The sequence below is a fragment of the Dama dama genome, chromosome 11 (assembly GCF_033118175.1).
Source record: "Dama dama isolate Ldn47 chromosome 11, ASM3311817v1, whole genome shotgun sequence".
NCBI classification, from domain to species: Eukaryota; Metazoa; Chordata; class Mammalia; order Artiodactyla; family Cervidae; genus Dama; species Dama dama.
In genome coordinates this window covers 1,069,072-1,086,300 of record NC_083691.1, presented here as the reverse complement: position 1 = coordinate 1,086,300, position 17,229 = coordinate 1,069,072, and the positions used below count along the sequence as shown (strand labels likewise).

Below are 17,229 nucleotides of genomic sequence, written 5' to 3'. Positions count from 1 at the left end.
AGAGGGGGAGCGCTTTCGAACCAAGGAAAATATAACTCGAATGTAGCCACTGCTGCCTCGTTTTTTGTTCAGAGTGGGTGCGACGAAGATTTTCGGAGCCGTAGGGGGCGGGCCTTCGGAAACAGGGGTGGGAAACCACTGAACAACGTGAAGTGGGAGGCCGGAGAGAGTCGGACACGGTGGGGACGGGGGGCGGGAGACCGCGGGACTCGGTGGGGGCGCGGGGCGGGAGACCGCGGGACTCGGTGGGGGCGGGGGGCGGGAGACCGCGGGACTCGGTGGGGGCGCGGGGCGGGAGACCGCGGGACTCGGTGGGGGCGCGGGGCGGGAGACCGCGGGACTCGGTGGGGGCGCGGGGCGGGAGACCGCGGGACTCGGTGGGGGCGCGGGGCGGGAGACCGCGGGACTCGGTGGGGGCGCGGGGCGGGAGACCGCGGGACTCGGTGGGGGCGCGGGGCGGGAGACCGCGGGACTCGGTGGGGGCGCGGGGCGGGAGACCGCGGGACAGCAGGCGGAGTACCTGGGCGCGAGGCCCTCAGATACGCTGCGGGGACCCGGGGGGAAGCCGAGGGCAGCGCGCGTGATCTGCGGGGTGAGTCAGGGACAGCGCGCGCCCCCTGCGCCTCGTGGGTCGCCCGGCACCGCCCCCAAGAGGGGCCCGTCAGCCGCCCCCGAACCCCAGGAAGGGGCTTCTCCGTGGGCTGAAAAGAATCCGCACCCACTCCCGGCTCCTCGTTCCCCTTTAAGGGGAACCGGTGCGGTCACCGCGCTGCAAGGAGCTAGGCCTCGATTGGCCCGTCTGTGCCGCCGGTCGGCCGCATGGTTGGCTGAGGCGCTGGGCCCGGGCAGCATGCCCCCGCGGGATTGGCCAGCGGCCTCCAGGCCCCGCCCCCCGCGCGGTCCGCGCAGCCCGGGGTCGCGCGGGACAGGGCCGCGGGCCGCAGGGCGAGCGCGCTCCGGGAAAATGGCGGCGGCGGGCCTCGCCCAGATCCCCGACGTGGACATCGACTCCGACGGCGTCTTCAAGTATGTGCTGATTCGAGTCCACGCGGCACCGCCCTCCGGGACCCCGGCTGGGGAAACCAAAGAGATAGTGCGCGGCTACAAGTGGGCCGAGTACCACGGTGAGGGCGGGGCGGCCGGCTCTGTGGGCGGGGCGGGGCGGCCGGCTCTGTGGGCGGGGCGGGGCGGCCGGCTCTGTGGGCGGGGCGGGGCGGCCGGCTCTGTGGGCGGGGCGGGGCGGGGCGGGGCCTCGGGCTCTGTGGGCGGGGGCAGCGCGGCTGGGGCGGGGCCGAGGGCGGGGCGGGGGTAGACCCTGTGCCGGGTCTCCTCGCCGGCTGGCTTGGGTGGCGGGGAGGCATCCAGACTGTCCTGGAGATAAGGGGTTCCGTGGACCGACCCTCCCTCCTAGTCCCAGGGCCCCTACCCAGGCGCACCCCCTCCTCCCTTTTTTCTGGTCCAGAGAGTCTTCTCTCCTGGGGGCGGGGGCTGCTTAGAGCCTGGGGGCCGGAGGTTGGGGGCGGCGGGGGGAGGGCCTCAGACCCCCTCCGCCCTGGCTGGTGCTGAGCCCCCCTCCCATTCCAGCCGACATCTACGACAAGGTATCAGGCGAGATGCAGAAGAAGGGCTATGACTGCGAGTGCCTGGGGGGCGGGCGTATCTCCCACCAGAGCCAGGACAGGAAGATCCACGTGTACGGCTACTCCATGGTGAGCCCACAGCTGAGGGCCCCAGTCCTGGCTGGGGAACACCCGGACCTTCTCAGCCACAGAACCCTGCCTCCAGGGCCCGCAGCCTCCCGGTTTCCACGCTGCATGACACAGGAAACAGGGAGTGGGTGGGAGCCAGTGCTCGCCCCCCATGGGCTGTGTGCTGTTCCTGCCCCGAAGGCCTGGCCGGGCCTCTGTCCTCCAGCACTTCGAGTCCTCCAGCGCTTCGAGGTCGCCAGCACTGCGTTGGAGCTGGAGTGCCTGCCTCTCCCTTCACCACTCTTACCTGCAGGGTCACGGGGCACCCAGAGCCAGCTCGGCCTCTGGCTGGAGGGCCCTCCCTCCAGGTTGGCTCCCCCTGGAGGCCACATTTCCCCCAGGAGAGTGGCTTAGGTGGCTAGGGGGATGACAGCCTCCTCCCCAGCTGGCTCCTGGTGTCCCTGCTGCCTGGGGGCCCCCAGAGCCAGGACTGGGCGTGTGAGAGCCACCTTCTTCCTTCAGGGTTACGGTCGTGCCCAACACTCTGTCTCCACAGAGAAGATCAAAGCCAAGTATCCGGACTACGAAGTCACGTGGGCTGACGACGGCTACTGAGGCCCACTCGAGGCCTGGTCCATCCAGCAGCCCTCTCAGAACTCTGCCCTCAAGACCCCTCCCGAGGGGCCGGACTGCACCCCCTGGCACTTTGCCACCCTTGCCAGGCCTCGGTGCCTGGGCTTCCTCTCAGGAGAATTAAAAGCATTGTCAACTCTGCTGCTCCCTGGGTGCTATGTATCTCTGCGTCTGTGTTCTCAGCTCACGTCTCTGTACTTGCAGGTAGCGTGGGTGGGTAGCCGAGAGCTGGAGGCTGCCCCTCACCTGGCTCTACCCCGGGGGCCCAGGGAGTGGCCGTGCACACTCAGCCCTTTGGGGTCTGATAAGGGGGCCCTGGTCGCTGCCCCCATTTATGGCCTGATTGCTTCTCCATGCACCTGCTGTCCCCACGGTCATCTGGGAAGAGGCCTGACAAGCCCTTACGCAAGAAGCTAGGGCCAAGTCCCTCCAGCCTGCGGAGGCGGGGGCCCCTCCCAGTATGGAGTGGGGGGCACCAGCAACCCCTGTCTTGGCCACTGCTAACTGAGGTCATGAGCAGGGTGGCCTGTGGCCCCTCGACTCCAGAATCAGGGCCCCCTGCCTCCGGCTCCTTCAAGTAAACCGGGCGTCACACTTGGAGCCCCTCTCCCGGGACGCTCCTCCTGGTGCTGTGGGGAGCAGAGGCCTCCATCACGCTGTGCCCGCCTCCTCTGGGCTCTAGGGCCCTCACAGAAGCCTCCCCAGACAGGCGCCATGGTTACGCTTTCAAAGATGAGGAAACTGAGGCTCAGCTTAGGCAAGCTCCCAAGGCCAGACGGTGATAAACTGGGCAGCGCCTGGCTCCAGATCCTCCACTGGGGTCAGTGCCACGAGGCCCAGAGCCCCGCGGCTCCTCTGGACCCTGTACCTGCTGTACCCAGGCCACACTACACTGCTTGGACACTCGTCGACGAGAAAACAGTCATCGTTTTTAAGCGAGCAAGCTGAGAGGGACCCACAGGCTGAGTTACAGGGAGGGACAACGTCCCTGGTTGCTAGGGTTGCCCCCTCCCCGTGCAGGGAACTCAAGCCAGGTGCGGGCTTTGTACCAGCTGGGCTCCTGCCCAGCTGAGTTGAACTCTGCGTGACCAGAGACCCCAGGAGAAGCAGCTGAGGCCTGTGCCACTCGGTCCTGTCTCCAGCGGGGCCTCCACCAGGCAGGGCTGGGCAGCGGTGCGCACCACGGCCAAGGCCTGACCTTCGGCCAAAAGGGGCCAGGCAGGTGGGAGCCCCCCCGGGCCGGGGCCTCTCTTCCTGGATGCATTTACAGCCAGATGTCTGTCTTTGTCAGCACGGGGTGGGGCCAGGTGAGGGGCTGCAGATACAGAAAGGGCTGAGCCGGGTCCACGGTCAGAGCAGAGTCTGTCTGCGGGGCCTTGGGCTGACAGCCAGGCGGCGCCCCAGGCCTCCCTGCCTCGGGCCTGACCATGCCTCTGCGTGGCCACCTCCTGCCCGCCGTGGTCATGCTCCTGGGTGAGTCGCCGACCCAGCTCCTAAAGCAGGAACGTCCGGGGGCCCAGCTGCTGGGTCTGCAGGGAAGGAGGGATGCGGGCCCGGGACGGCCTGCAGTGGGGACGCCAGGCAAGCCCTCGGGGTCCTGGGGATAGCCCCGCTGGGGTAGGGGCCAGCGTCCAGCCTGCCCTGGCCCAGTCTCCACCCAGGCTCCAAGACGAGAGGTCTCTGAAGGCAGACCCTAGCCGGCCACTCTCCACCTGGGTGGAGCCTGAGGGGGCCTGGCCCACCCTGCCGCAGCCCCTCCGGAGTCATGCTGGACTCCAGTTTTCCTCCCCGGGGAGGGACCCACGTCGGGGATCCTCAGTCCCTTGCACACCCAGGCATTCCATCCTGACAGCCAGCCTCTCCAGGGCCAGACATGACCTCCTGGGCCTGACAGGGGCCCCCCGGGGGCAGTTCTCCATGGGTTTCTGGCCCCCGCCCTGCACGACCTCCTGGCCCGGCCCCCAGATGTCCCAGAACGCCCAACTCTGAGAGGTCTCTGGGCTGGGGAACAGCAGAGCCTGCCTACCGCGGGCCACCTGGCTGTCTCTGCTGGCAGCAGGATCCCCCGGCTGGGCCTGGGTGCCCAACCACTGCAGGCCCCCCCGCGAGGCTGTGTGCAACTTCGTGTGTGACTGCAGGGGCTGCCCCGACGAGGCGCAGTGCGGTGAGCCGGGGCCAGGGGGCAGCGGTGGGGCCAGCCCTCGCGGCCGCTCCGCCTGACCCCCTGCCCTTGCAGGTTACCACGGGGTCTCTCCCAGCCCGGGCGCCCCCTTCACCTGCGACTTCGAGCAGGACTCCTGTGGCTGGCGGGACATCAGCACCGCGGGCTACCGCTGGCTCCGAGACCGCGCGGGCGCGTCGCCGGAGGGGCTGGGGCCGCGCGCAGACCACACTCTGGGCACCGACCTCGGTGAGGCTTGGGCGGGGCTCCACGCGGTCCGCAGCCCTCCGTGCCTCCTGCCCCGTCTCCTGACCTCTCGGCTGCCCAGGCTGGTACACGGCGGTCGGCACACACCGCGGGAGGGAGATGGCCACCGCGGCCCTGCGCTCCCCGGTTCTGCATGAGGCCGCCCCCACCTGCGAGCTGAGGCTCTGGTACCACGCAGCCTCAGGAGGTGCGCGCCCCATACCCCATGACTCAAGTCAGGTGACCCGAGAGGAGGGGAGCAGAGACGGGAGGGCGCCCCCAGGGTGGGCAGGGGTCCTGGGGTGGGCACAGCCACGGGCCTGGGGGAGGCCTGGGGCCTGAGCTGCCTCCAGACCCCTCACTGCAGATGTGGCCGAGCTGCGGCTGGAGCTGACCCACGGTGTGGAGACGCTGACCCTGTGGCGGAGCACAGGGCCCTGGGGCCCAGACTGGCAGCAGCTGGTGGTGCCCACTGGCCGCATCCCGGGCGCCTTCAGGGTGAGATGGGCGCTCTGGACGGCGGGGACAGCGGGGAGGGTCCGAGCCCTGACTTAGGGACCTCGCTCTCTCCAGGTGACCTTCTCTGCCACGCGAAATGCCACCCACAGGGGCACCGTGGCCTTGGACGATGTGGCCTTCTGGCGCTGCGGGCTGCCCAGTAAGGTCCCCTGGCCGTGGGCCCACTCTTGGAGGGGCGAGGGGGTCAGCAGGAGGCCCTGGTCAGCGGCCCCGCCCAGGGACTTGGGGCAGGTGATGGGTTAACCCTGCCCCCAGCCCCCCAGGCGCACTGCCCCCTGGGGCACCACCGTTGCCGGAGCGAGGCCTGCGTGGAGCCCCCCCAGCTGTGTGACGGGGAGGACAACTGCGGGGACCGCTCGGATGAGGACGCAGCCCCCTGCCGTGAGTGGGACAGGGGGCTGGCCCTTGGCACCATCCCTCGGGGGCTGAGACAGCTGACATGCGCCAGAGCCGGGGCCGTGAGCACAGGCCTGGGCAGCGAGGGGGCCAGGCAGGAGGTCCCGCTCGGCAGCCAGAGCCCCCTCGCCCCCCAGGACACTACGTAGCCACAGATTTTGAGATGGGCCTCGGCCTGTGGAACCACTCAGAGGGCTGGACCCGGAACCGCAGTGCCGGCGGCCCTGGGCACCCCGCCTGGCCACGCGGTGACCACACCTGGAATAGCGTGCAGGGTGAGGCTCCGGGGACCACCGCCCGGCTCTGGGGACCCCCGCCCTGCCCTGGGACCCCCGCCCCGCCCCACCAGCTGCCCTGACCCGTGCCTGCTGTCTCCCCAGGCTCCTTCCTCGCGTCCATGGCCGATCCCAGCGCCCCAGCGGTCCTCTCCAGCCCCGAGTTCCAGGCCTCGGACCCCCACAACTGTTCGGTGAGCAGGTGGGAGTCGCAGGGCGCCGTCCTGCCTGCCCAGGCCCTGCGGCATCTCTGCTGACTGTGCTCGCTCCCCTCCCAGCTCATCTTCTATCACTACCTGCATGGGTCTGAGGCTGGCTGCCTCCAGGTGTTCCTACAGACAGGGAGCTCTGCAGCCCCCCAGCCCCCTGTCCTGCTGCGCAGGCGCCAAGGGGAGCTGGGGGCCGCCTGGGTCCGAGACCGAGTTGACATCCAGAGCAAGCACCGCTTTCGGGTGAGGCTGGCGAGGGCAGCATCGTGGGGGGAGGCAGGGAGGTCCGGGGCCCCTCCACCGTCTCAGGAGAAGGGCAGGCCAGAGGAGGGGAGGGGCTCCCTGCAGAGATGCCCCCTAAAGGGCTGGGTGTCCAGCAAAAGATAAGGACGAAGTGTGGATTCTGGGGAGAGGACTCAGGGGGGCAGACCGGCCTGGGGATCACAGAGGGGTGCTGGGGCGCCCCCGACCCCGTCCGTCCCCAGATCTTCCTGGCTGGGCAGACAGGCCCTGGGGGCGTCGTGGGCCTGGACGACCTCATCCTGTCCGACCACTGCAAGCTAGTCCCAGGTGAGCCTGCTGGGCGCCCCACGCCCCAGCCCAGGAGAAGCACAGCCCCTGCCAGCCCGCCTGACCCCTGCGCCGGCCCACAGAGCCGGCCGGCCCCCCTCCTGGACTCTGGGCCCCCAGCCCCTGGCCCCAGCCGTCCAGCCTGCGGCCTCGGAGCTTCTGCGAGCCCGGACACTTCTTCTGTGGGGAGCTGTGTGTCCCCCCGGAGCAGCTGTGTGACTTCCAGGAGCAGTGCCCGGGGGGCGAGGACGAGCAGGAGTGCGGTGAGCGGGCGGGGCCTCACCTCCCTTCAACCCTGCCCTCTGGGAGCGGCCCGCAAGGCCCCAGGCCCATCCATGCCCCCTGCCCTTGCAGGCACCACGGACTTCGAGTCACCCTCAGGCGGGGGCTGGGAGGACGCCAGCGTGGGGCGGCTGCAGTGGGTGCGCCTCCCGGCCCCGGATTGGGGCGGGCCCGGCCCGGATGCCCGCGGGGCTGCTGGTGAGGCTCCGCCCGGGGCAGCCTGGGACCTGCCTTCCAGCTGCCCCTTCTCCCTAGGGAGGGCGCTGAGTCGGGGTCCGGGGAGGAACCGGCTCTGAGGCCTGCTATCCCCAGGACACTTCCTGGCCGTGCAGAGGGCCTGGGGACAGCTGAGTGAGGAGGCCCGGGTGCTCACACCCATCCTGGGCCCCTCGGGCCCCCGCTGCGAGCTCCGCCTGGTTTACTATCTTCAGAGTCACCCCCGAGGTACCACTGTCCCTTCACACCCTCTGCCCCGTCCTGGGGTGGAGGGTCAGAGCACCCGGGCGAGGGACAGGGTTGGACAGGCCACCCACGGTGACCCCTCTCCAGGCTTTCTGGAGCTGGTTGTGGTGGAGGGCAGCCGCCGCGAGCCGGTGTGGCAGGCCCCTGGCAGCACCGCTGGGGGCTGGAAGGTGGACAGGGTCCTTCTTGGGGCTCGCCGCCGGCCGTTCCAGGTGAGGAGAGCAGCCTGGGGTGGAGAGGGGCCCCGCGGAGCCGGCCCTGGCTGACGGCCTCCTCCCTCATGACCCGCGAAGCTGGAGTTGGTCGGGCTGGTGGACGTGGACGGCCCCGGGCGGCAGGGCGCAGGGGTGGATGACGTGACGCTCACGGGCTGCAGCCCTGCAGCAGCCGCTGAGGAAGACTCAGGTGCTTCCCCCGGGTGCCCGGCCCCCCACCCAGGCCTCCTCCAGGAGCCCCCGGGAGCCCCCTCTCCCGGAGCCCGTCTCCCCCACCCTCTCGGGACTCAGGAGGGGTGCTGGGGGCGCTGACCCACCTCCACCCGCCCCCAGAGGTCTCCTGTAACTTTGAGCGGGGGACCTGTGGCTGGCACAGCGGCCACCTCACAGATGCCCAGTGGCGCCGGGTCGGGAGCCGTGGCCCGAGGTACGACCACACCACGGGCCAAGGTGAGGCAGGGTGCCCAGGGGCGACCGCCAGACCCCGACTCCCAGGGCAGAGGCGCGCGCGGGGCCGAGCCCCTGCAGCCTGGGGCCCCCGCAGCCCAGACCCTTGTGCCCCTGCAGGCCACTTCGTGCTCTTGGACCCCACGGACCCCCCCGCCCGGGGCCCCGCTGCCCACCTGCTCACCCAGCCCCAGGCGCCCACAGCCCCTCAGGAGTGTCTCTCCTTCTGGTTCCACCTCTACGGTCCCCAGATCGGTGAGGCCCCCAGCTGGGCAGGGCCTCAGGGCAGCCTCACAGGGGCCCCGGGTCCTGCCTCTTGCCCCCTGGGGTGCCTGGGAGGGGTTGAAAGGCAGGGGTCAGGGCCTCGTCCCCTCCCAACCCCCTGCCTCTAGGGACTCTGCGCCTGGCGATGAGGCGAGAAGGGGGGGCAGAAACGCACTTGTGGTTCCGGTCTGGCACCCACGGCAATCGCTGGCACGAGGCCTGGGCCACCCTCCACCACCCGCCGGACGCGGGCAAGTACCAGGTGAGGCCCCGGGTGCGGGCGCGGTGGGCAAGGCGAGGCCCCAGCCACTGACCCCCGTCTGCCCCCCAGCTGCTGTTTGAGGGCCTCCGGGACGGGTATCACGGCAGCATGGCGCTGGACGACGTGGCCCTGCGGCCTGGGCCCTGCTGGGCCCCCCGGCGCTGCTCCTTTGAGGACTCGGCCTGTGGCTTCTCCACGGGGGGCCGGGGCCTCTGGACACGCCAGGCCAACGCCTCATGGGGCCCCGACGCTGACCACACCACAGAGACAGCTCAGGGTGCCCGCTGGGGTCGGGTGGGGAGCAGATGGGTGGGGGCGGGGAGGGCAGGGGCGGCGGCTGGCAGGCTGACCCTGCCACCCCCCAGGTCACTACATGGTGGTGGACATGAGCCCGCAGGGCTTGCCCCGTGGCCACGCGGCCTTGCTGATCTCGGAGGAGCACCGCCCCCTGCTGCAGCCCGCCTGCCTGACCTTCTGGTACCACCTGAGCCTCCGCAACCCGGGTGAGGGGCTGCCAGGAGCCGGGGCCGTGGGGTCCCCTCAGAAGGCCCCTTGGGAGCCCCCCCCCCACCGCAGGGCCCGAGCGGGCAGCCCCCGCCACGCTGACGGGGCTGGCTGCTCGGCGGCAGGCACCCTGAAGGTCCATGTGGAGGAGGCCGGCAGGCAGCAGGCGCTCAGCGTTAGCTCTCGCGGAGGGGCTGCCTGGCGCCTGGGCAGTGTGGATGTGCAGGCCGGGCGGGCCTGGAAGGTGAGTGGAGTGGGGCGCCCTCCTCACCCCAAGGGCTGTCGAGGGCGGAGCAGGCGCGACCCCCGCCCGGTGCCCCCCAGGTGGTGTTCGAGGCGGTGGCCGCCGGTGTGGAGCACTCCTATATGGCGCTGGATGACCTGCTCCTCCAGGACGGGCCCTGCCCCCTGCCAGGTGGGAGCCCATCGCCTGGCTCCTGGTGGTCCTGGCTCCGTGCCGCCCCCATGACGCCCGGCCTGGGCTCCACGCCCCGCGGCAGTGGTGCCCAGGGGTGGAGGGCGCGGGGCAGCACCCTCACGACTGGCCCCTTGCAGCTTCCTGTGACTTTGAGGCTGGTCTGTGTGGCTGGAGCCACGTGCCCCGGCCCGGCCTGGGCGGGTACAGCTGGGACTGGGGCAGCGGCGCCTCGCCCTCCCGCTACGCGCAGCCCCCCGTGGACCACACGCTCGGCACAGAGGCAGGTGGGTCTGAGGCGGGAAGGGGCCCCAGAGCCTCGCACGCCACACCCCAGCCCAGCCTACCCAGAGCGCGGCGCCCAGCGGGGTCGGAGGCTACAGGTCGGGGCACCGGCTCCATCAGGTCTGCCGGGCGCCTACCCTCTCGTTCCCAGGCCACTTTGCCCTCTTTGAGACCAGCGTGCTGGGCCCTGGGGGCCGAGCGGCCGGGCTCATCAGCCAGCCTCTGCCACCCACCACGGCCTCCTGCCTGCGCTTCTGGTACCGCATGGACTTCCCCGAGCACTTCCGTGAGCACCCGGAGCCCCGGAGCCCCGGGGCGGGGCGGGGCGGGGCGGGGCGGGGGCCGCCCCACTCCACCAGACCGTCCTGACACCTGCTCCCAGACCAGGGCGAGCTGAGGGTCCTCCTGAGCAGCGTGCAGGGGCAGCTGGCCGTGTGGGGCGCGGGCGGGCGCCGGCGGCATCAATGGCTGGAGGGCCAGGTGGACGTGGCCAGCACCGCGGAGTTCCAGGTGGGGCGGGCGCGCCGACCCGGGAGCCCTCGGGCAGCTGCGGCCCCCGCCCCGGCCCACACGGCCTCCTCTCCCTCCTGTCAGGTCGTGTTTGAAGCCACGCTGGGCGGCCAGCCGGCCGTGGGGCCCATCGCCCTGGACGACGTTGAGTACCGGGCTGGGCAGCAGTGCGGGCTGCCCACACCCAGCCAGGGTAGGCCCTGCCCAGCGGGCGGCTCTCCTCCAGGGCGGGGCCTCTGCCAGCCCTGGGGGTGGGGGGTCACACCCTCGCCCTGAGGGACCAGGAGAGCCACAGGCCGGCTGCCCTCGCTGCGGGGCCCCAGCCCAGGGCCCTGTGCCCCCAGGAGTGGGGTGCCCCCCTCCTCTGCCCGATGAGCTCCTGCCCCCAGTCGGGCAGAGACCCTGGCCACCCTCCTGCTGGAGCACCCACTGGTGGCTGTGACTTCACGATAAAGGGGGCGTCCAGCCTGGGGCCGTGACCCCCGGGTCGGCAGCCCCGTGCCTGCCAGGGCCCAGCCTCAGCCCATGCCCGCTGACTTCAGAGGGGACCTGGAAACCCCAGGCCATGGGGACAGCCATGCCGGGCACCCTCCTTGACCCCGGGTGGGGCTGAGACAGGACTGGGATCCCGGGTCACGTGCCCCGCGGCCCACAGGGGACGGGGCGGTGGCCACGTTGGTGCCAGCCGCGGTCGGCGGCGCCCTCCTCCTCCTCGTGCTGCTGCTGCTGCTTGGGGTCGCGGGCCAGCGCTGGCTGCAGAAGAAGGGGGGCTGCCCCTCTGGGGGCGAGATGGACACCATGGCCCCCGGCTTCGACAACATTCTCTTCAGTGCGGTAGGAGCCCCGGGTGGGGGTGGTGGGCGGGAGCCGCAGGTCCCTGCGTGCTGAGCACCCGGCCTGATGGTGCACAGGGCCCCAGCAGCCACTGAGTTCTGCCTCCCCACCCCAGGACCGCATCACCCTGCCAGCATCAGTCACCAACGGCCAGTAGACGACCCAGAGAAGACCCAGCTCCTCACATGAGTTCACCCGCCACTGGAACCCCAGCCCAGGGACCAACACCTGCCCCCGCAATACATTGAGCTCCTGCGTCCATCACCCTCACAGGCGCTGTACCCACAGGCCCAAGTGTGGCCCTTACCCCAACAATAAATGCCCCAGGAAGGGCAGTTCCCCAGACCCGATCCAACCTGCCCGAGAGGACATTCTTGGGGGCCCCTCCCATGGGCCTCAGTGGCTCAGGAGACGGCCAGCGGTTCGAGGCAGCAGGAGGCAGATGCGGTGGGGCCCCAAGAAGCCACTGCCCCAGCCCAGGCCAGAGGGACCCCCTCAAGGCCCCCCCAGGTCCCACCTCACTGGGCGATTCTGTATCTGATAAAAGACGGAAACCCCCACAGGTTCAGGCGACAGACTCAGGAGCAAACACTTGTCAGGGTCCAAGGTGGCCTGGAGCTGGACTGGTGGGGGAATGCTCTAATCTGTCCAGAGTCACAAATAAAGGTCCCCGTGTCTGCCCTCCCAGGGTCAAGGTCCCCGTGTCCGCCCTCCCACAGTCAAAGTCCCCAAGTCCACCCTTCCCTGGTCAAAATCCCTACCCACAAGCCACCCTCACGTAATAAAGTGGAGCAGAGTCCTTCTAACCCAGGGACAGTCCCAGGTTCTGACCTCACACACGGGAGCTTCAGACACCTCCCACCCAAGTCGGGGTTGGCGCCCAGGTTTGGCCGTCCTGGAGGGCATGACGGCCACACCTGCACCGCCAGCTGCCCCCTTCAGCCCAGGCGGCGCCACCATGCCACCCGAGCCCACCGGGGCCCACGGGCAAGGGTGTGACTGGGGGCACCAGGGTCTGATGCCCAGAGGCTGACCAATGCCCCTAACCGTCCCAGCAGAGGTGACGAGAAACAGCTTGCAGAGGGACCGTCCCAGCCCCTCAGGCTCCCCTGTGGCGCCTCACGGAGACAGCCTCTGGCCGCCGTAGGCACAACAGCAGAGTGGGGGGCAAGGATCCACCACCAGCAGGAAGGGAACAAACTTTATTAGCTTCTCTACGAGCCAGGCTGGACACACAGCTCCTCTCCCAGATGGTGGCCGCCCACCCCCCCTCCAGCTCCCCAGAGCCGCACCCGCAGCAGGATGGACCCCGTGGGTGAGGACGGCAGCGTTCCACACCCACTGAGGGCGGGGACAGGGAGGAAAAATCAGAAGCAGATACTTTGCAAGGTTTTGTTAGTTAGTTAGACAGCAGGTACGAGGAGAGGGGCTCCCGGGCGGGGCTCCCGCTGTGTTCCGCTCGGCTGCGTGGAGAGAGCCGTGCCGGCGCCGGTGGTCGAGGGGACCAGCCGGACGAGATCAGCCGGAACGCACTGATTTCGAGGCTTTATGTTCATTTCGCCCTTGGCCCCTTCTCGATCGGCTTCCCAATGTCCTTTCCCCGGAGCTTGAGGCCTGAAAGAGCCATGGCCCCCACTGACCACTGCAGCTCCCACTCTGGACTTCAAGGCACGGGGCAGCTCCTCAGCCTCCGCACCCACCACCTCACAGAGGGCCGCGCCCCCACTGACCCTGGGGCACTGGCTCCCTTCCTCTGGAGGGGGCGGGGAGCACCATCCCGTCCCTGGGCTCTCACCCACCCCAGGAATAGTTCTCATGTCTGATTCTAAAGAGCATGTGCCTGCCCCTCCTCAAGGGGAGAGGACGGCCCCTCCCAGGACCAGGCCTCCGCTCCGAGCCACGCTGCTGCCAATGCCGGGTGGGCGGCACGTGGGGAAATGGAGAGATTGGGGGGGGGGGGGGCGCCCAGACACGGCGTGCTCCTGGGAATGTTCTTCAGGCTCTTGAGAATTCTGGGGCCCCAGGGGCCTTCCTGCACCCTCCTCACCAACTGCACCCAGGAGGGGCAGCCACCCTGCGTCTGGTCAGGCAGTGAAGGTCAGCAGGACACTTACCAATTGCTCTCTCGATCTTGCCCAGAACCTGGTTGTTGGGAATGGCCCGGCCACTCTCGTAGTCCGCAATGACTTGCGGCTTCTCATTGATTTTCTAGAGAGAACGTGTGTTTACCCATCAGCTCCAGGCGGTGGTGGGAGACGGACACAGCCAGGGGAGGGCCTCAGGCTCCACGCGGCGTGTGCGGGCCCGGGGCCGGAGCAGACGCAGCTCAGCAAGTCACAGCTGAGTCGTATAGCCCCTCAGAGGTCTCGGGGCTCCCGGGACAAGAGCGAACTGAAGCCCCGAGTCACTGGGCGAGCAGGGCCCGTGCCCCCCGCCTGGAGGAGGGGCCCGCCGTGCTCACCGTAGCCAGGTCCTTCTGTGTCAGCCCCTTGCTCTGCCGGCCCTGCTGGATCACTTTGCCAACCTCCAGGGTCACCCGGTCGTGATGCAGCTCCTCAGTCTCCCGGTCCAGCTTAGCTGTGTTCTTGGTGATCGAATGCTGCTTGTTCTGGCCGGCGGCCCCTGGACCGTGCAAGCCAAGAGCAAAGGAGAGCGTCTGCAGCAATCCCACAGGTGAGCCGGTCCGGAATGGAACCAGGCCCCGCGGGCGCCCTGAGCCTGGAAGACAGGCTCAGCCAGGCCACCCAAAGTGGGGGCACCTTCACAGGCCTAAGAGCACTAAGCCCAGGATCTCCTCCCGGCGACAGGAAGTGGGTGGAAGGATCCCTCCTGACTCATGCCAACCACCGCTGCTCCGACAAGACCCTCACACCCCCAGCTCTGCAGCCACGTCGATGCCAGCAGCCACCCTAACGCCCGGGGAACCCGGAAACTCCCTGGTCCTGCAAGTGGACATATGAGTACCTACATTTCTTAGAAGTCTCCACATCTTCTCCTCGTCTCTGAGCTGCTAAGATGGCCTAGAAAATTAGAAAGTGTTTTTTGGTCAAAATTAGCTTTCCAGTACCTAGCCAACCCCAGTTTAGGCTACTGTCAGCCTGTCAGCCAACTGATAATGCCTCGTGCTTTTCAAGCCCTGGCAGTCAGACTCTGAACTCATGCCCTGAAGCGCCCTGCTACAGGGCGCTGCTAGTACCTGATGTTTTTTCAAGGACCGACAAGCAAATGCTGGGTTTAAGCCAAAGTTTGTCATACAAGCTTTGTCTGCCCTCTATGTCCAACTGTCTAGGCAACTCTCAATAAACTTCAGCTCAAGAAAACAGAAAGAGCTCATGACTTTGCTGTTGAAAAAGACAGGCAAGTGAGTCCTTTTAGAAACCCACACTTGAAATAGATTTTTCTACGAGACTCTCCTGCCAGAAGGAACGTCAAGTGAGGACCTGGTTTGGCCTTCCTCAGCCAAACTGGCTCCTAATAAAATACAGCACATCACACAAAGCCTGTAGCCCTCGCCCCAAACCCTGGCAAAAACAGTGATGCCCCTTGATCCACAGTCATAGAACATGAATGTGACCTATTTCTTAAAGTTTCTGACACCTTAGAGACATGGCTGTGGGACATTCTAAGTGTGACATGTTCACAAACGTTTTCTAGAGCTGGTCAGATGATGCCTAGTTTGTGGCTATTAAGGTTCCTTTGGAGAAAAAAAAGAGAGAGAGAGTGAATTTGGTTTTGACCAACTGAAAAGTCCTGGGCAGGCTGATGAATGCTAGTCAGCAGGGCCAAAGCCAGCCGTGGCCCAGGCCTGGCACTGCGTGTCTAAGGCCAGCCCAAGGCTGCTGAGAGTAGGAACGAGCAGGGCTGGAGACTGACCTGCACTTCCCCCCGTCCCGTACAGCGACTCACAGGGGAACCCGATGGATTCGCGGAGAACCGTCTGCCCCAAGTGCCCCTCAGGGCATGCCGGCTACTCTGGCAAGATGGGTGCAGCAGGGTCACCAGCAGGACACCAGCTGGGTCCTAGGCCACTCAGCCCGGGGCCAGGGACTCCCTTCAGCCGGCAGTGTGCTTCAGTGGGCTCCGCGGGCGGCCTCGGACTGGCCGGGCACCGGGCAGCCGGCGGACGGGGGAAGAACACGCCGGGGCGGGGGTGCCCGCCAACCCTGCCCGCGTCTGATCACTTCCCAGGGCCCGTCACTGACCGTCCTCGCTGACAGCCTCGGCCCGCTCCCCTCCTCCACCCGGGTCCCGCAGTCCCTGTCCCGCGGGCCTGTGTCACTGCCCGAAACCGCCTCGACGCCCCCGGCCCGCCCCCGGGCCCCTCTCCGTGACCACCCGGTGCCCGATCCGGCGCCGGGCCCACTCCCCGCCCCCGGCCGGCCTTGGGTCCCGAGGCCCACGCCGCGCCCGCACCTGCTTGGACTTGGCCTGGGCGGCCGTGGGGCCCTTTTTGCGCAGCACCGTCACCGTGTCCCAGTCGCTCTCAGCCATGGCGGTGCGGGCAGGGAAGGCGGTCCGTCCGGCGGCTCCGAAGCAGCTGCTCGAGACCCGGCGACGCGACGTCCCCTCGTCGCTGGGCCGCTTCCGGCGCCCGCTGCGGGCCCGCCCCTCCTCCCATTGGCCGGCGACTCGGGGGGGGCGGGTACTTCCCCCGGCTCGGAGCCAATCCGCGCCCGGCTCGTCTAAGCAAGCCCCCGCGGTGCGCGACGTGGGGCGGGAGACGGCGCGCCCCGGGCGCCTGGCCGCTGGGGGGCGCTGCAGGGGCCGGGGGAGCTGGGGGTGGCTGAGGGGGCGAAGAGAGGGGCAGGGAGCCCGGGGGAGCTGGGGGTGGCTGAGGAGGGGACGGGAGCCGCTGGGGGTGCTGAGGGGGGCGTGGGGCGGTGAGGGTTACAGGGGCCGCGGGCGCGGAGGCGAGAGGAGGCGGGGTGGGGCGAAGGGGACCCCGGCTCGGGGAGGCGGTGCACGGTGGCCCTCGAAACCGGGTGGGGGCCGGGGCATGAGGAGGAGTACTGGGCGGAGGAAGGGGAAACGCTAGTGAGGGTTCTGTGCGAGAAGCGGGGAGGGGGGCGCAGGTGGCGGGAAGGAAGGAGACGGGAGCCAACACCTGGCTTCTTGCACCCGGCTGGCGGGGACGCGGCCTGGCCCCTCGGGGGCACGGTGGGCGCGCGAACTTGATGCAGGGGCGAAAGGTGGCCTCGTCGATTTCTCTGTCGTTGATGTTAGTTTCTGCTTCATGCCTTTTTTGGTCACCTTGCACGCCAACTGAAGTTCTATTTCTCTGGAGTTATCAAGCGATACAAAGAGGGTGGGGGCCAGGGTGGATGCAGGTTAGGTGGGGCCTGAAGCAAATATATTTTGTGGGAGGACGCCAAGGAAATATGTAAAATTATAAAAACAGAATTACACAGTATGTTACTGTGTAACATGTATGTTTTGGATAATGTATACATAATTTTACAGTATAATATGAATATATACATAAAGTAATGAATGCTATTTTACAATAACTAACACAGTTATCTTATGGTAATCTTGGATCATGAGAAAATAAGTCAAAAATTGATAAATGCCACAAGCATCACAAAATTCAGAAAAATAACCTTTGTATGAGTTAATGAATGCATTAAAGAATGCTTTTGCTTGCATTTTTGGCTGTATTTTCATTGAATGCCACGTCATGACTTTGCAGAATTGTTTTCTGGAAAGAACAGTTCAGAGGTTTCTTTAACCTGTTGGATCAAAGTTAATGTTGACCTTGGTTTGGGTAGCACTCCTGGCTTTGCATAGACATGCTCTGTTTGTAGCATTCCTGTAGGTTTATGCTCCACAACAGAGGAATTCTAACACCCGTGTAGACTACACTGTGGCAGACCACAGGCAAATGGAGAGCATGGGAGGAACTTCCTTTCCTAGGGAAAAGGGGGAGTCGGGAGAGCTGGGGGTCCAGTGGAGGCTTCCCATTGGCTGGACTGCTGAAATCTCTGCCGGGCTGAGCTGTCCATGGGGTGGGGGACCGAGGGAAGTTCCCTTCCTCCTGCCTAACAGTAAGTAG

The 17,229-nt window shown here is 67.6% G+C and overlaps 3 protein-coding genes across 4 annotated transcripts; 2 read left to right on the top strand and 1 right to left on the bottom strand.

Annotated features, from left to right (window-relative positions):
- Positions 1 to 885: 885 nt before the first annotated feature.
- Positions 886 to 2,462, top strand: PHPT1 (phosphohistidine phosphatase 1). Of its 2 annotated transcripts, none has more exons than XM_061154176.1 (3): positions 886 to 1,124; positions 1,585 to 1,709; positions 2,245 to 2,462. In XM_061154176.1, exons 1-3 carry the CDS (start codon positions 965 to 967, stop codon positions 2,443 to 2,445), a joined length of 486 nt encoding a protein of 161 aa, XP_061010159.1. In that variant the 5' UTR covers positions 886 to 964; the 3' UTR covers positions 2,446 to 2,462. The 2 variants fall into 2 exon arrangements, with proteins under 2 accessions (XP_061010159.1, XP_061010160.1); XM_061154177.1 differs by having other exon boundaries at positions 890 to 1,124; positions 2,211 to 2,462.
- A 1,286-nt stretch (positions 2,463 to 3,748) lies between these two features.
- MAMDC4 (MAM domain containing 4) lies at positions 3,749 to 11,908 on the top strand. The gene is made up of 27 exons (XM_061154129.1): positions 3,749 to 3,794; positions 4,378 to 4,485; positions 4,558 to 4,731; positions 4,811 to 4,936; positions 5,096 to 5,226; positions 5,302 to 5,386; positions 5,503 to 5,628; positions 5,781 to 5,918; positions 6,024 to 6,112; positions 6,197 to 6,370; positions 6,613 to 6,697; positions 6,781 to 6,960; positions 7,052 to 7,177; positions 7,292 to 7,423; positions 7,990 to 8,106; positions 8,224 to 8,358; positions 8,496 to 8,629; positions 8,699 to 8,906; positions 8,995 to 9,132; positions 9,259 to 9,377; positions 9,458 to 9,548; positions 9,689 to 9,835; positions 9,985 to 10,119; positions 10,216 to 10,343; positions 10,428 to 10,536; positions 10,999 to 11,177; positions 11,293 to 11,908. Exons 1-27 carry the CDS (start codon positions 3,749 to 3,751, stop codon positions 11,332 to 11,334), a joined length of 3,402 nt encoding a protein of 1,133 aa, XP_061010112.1. The 3' UTR covers positions 11,335 to 11,908.
- A 456-nt stretch (positions 11,909 to 12,364) lies between these two features.
- Positions 12,365 to 15,778, bottom strand: EDF1 (endothelial differentiation related factor 1). Its single transcript, XM_061154184.1, has 5 exons — positions 15,591 to 15,778; positions 14,146 to 14,197; positions 13,639 to 13,799; positions 13,292 to 13,385; positions 12,365 to 12,791 (listed from the first exon to the last, which is right to left on the bottom strand). Exons 1-5 carry the CDS (start codon positions 15,666 to 15,668, stop codon positions 12,730 to 12,732), a joined length of 447 nt encoding a protein of 148 aa, XP_061010167.1. The 5' UTR covers positions 15,669 to 15,778; the 3' UTR covers positions 12,365 to 12,729.
- Between the last annotated feature and the right edge of the window lie 1,451 nt (positions 15,779 to 17,229).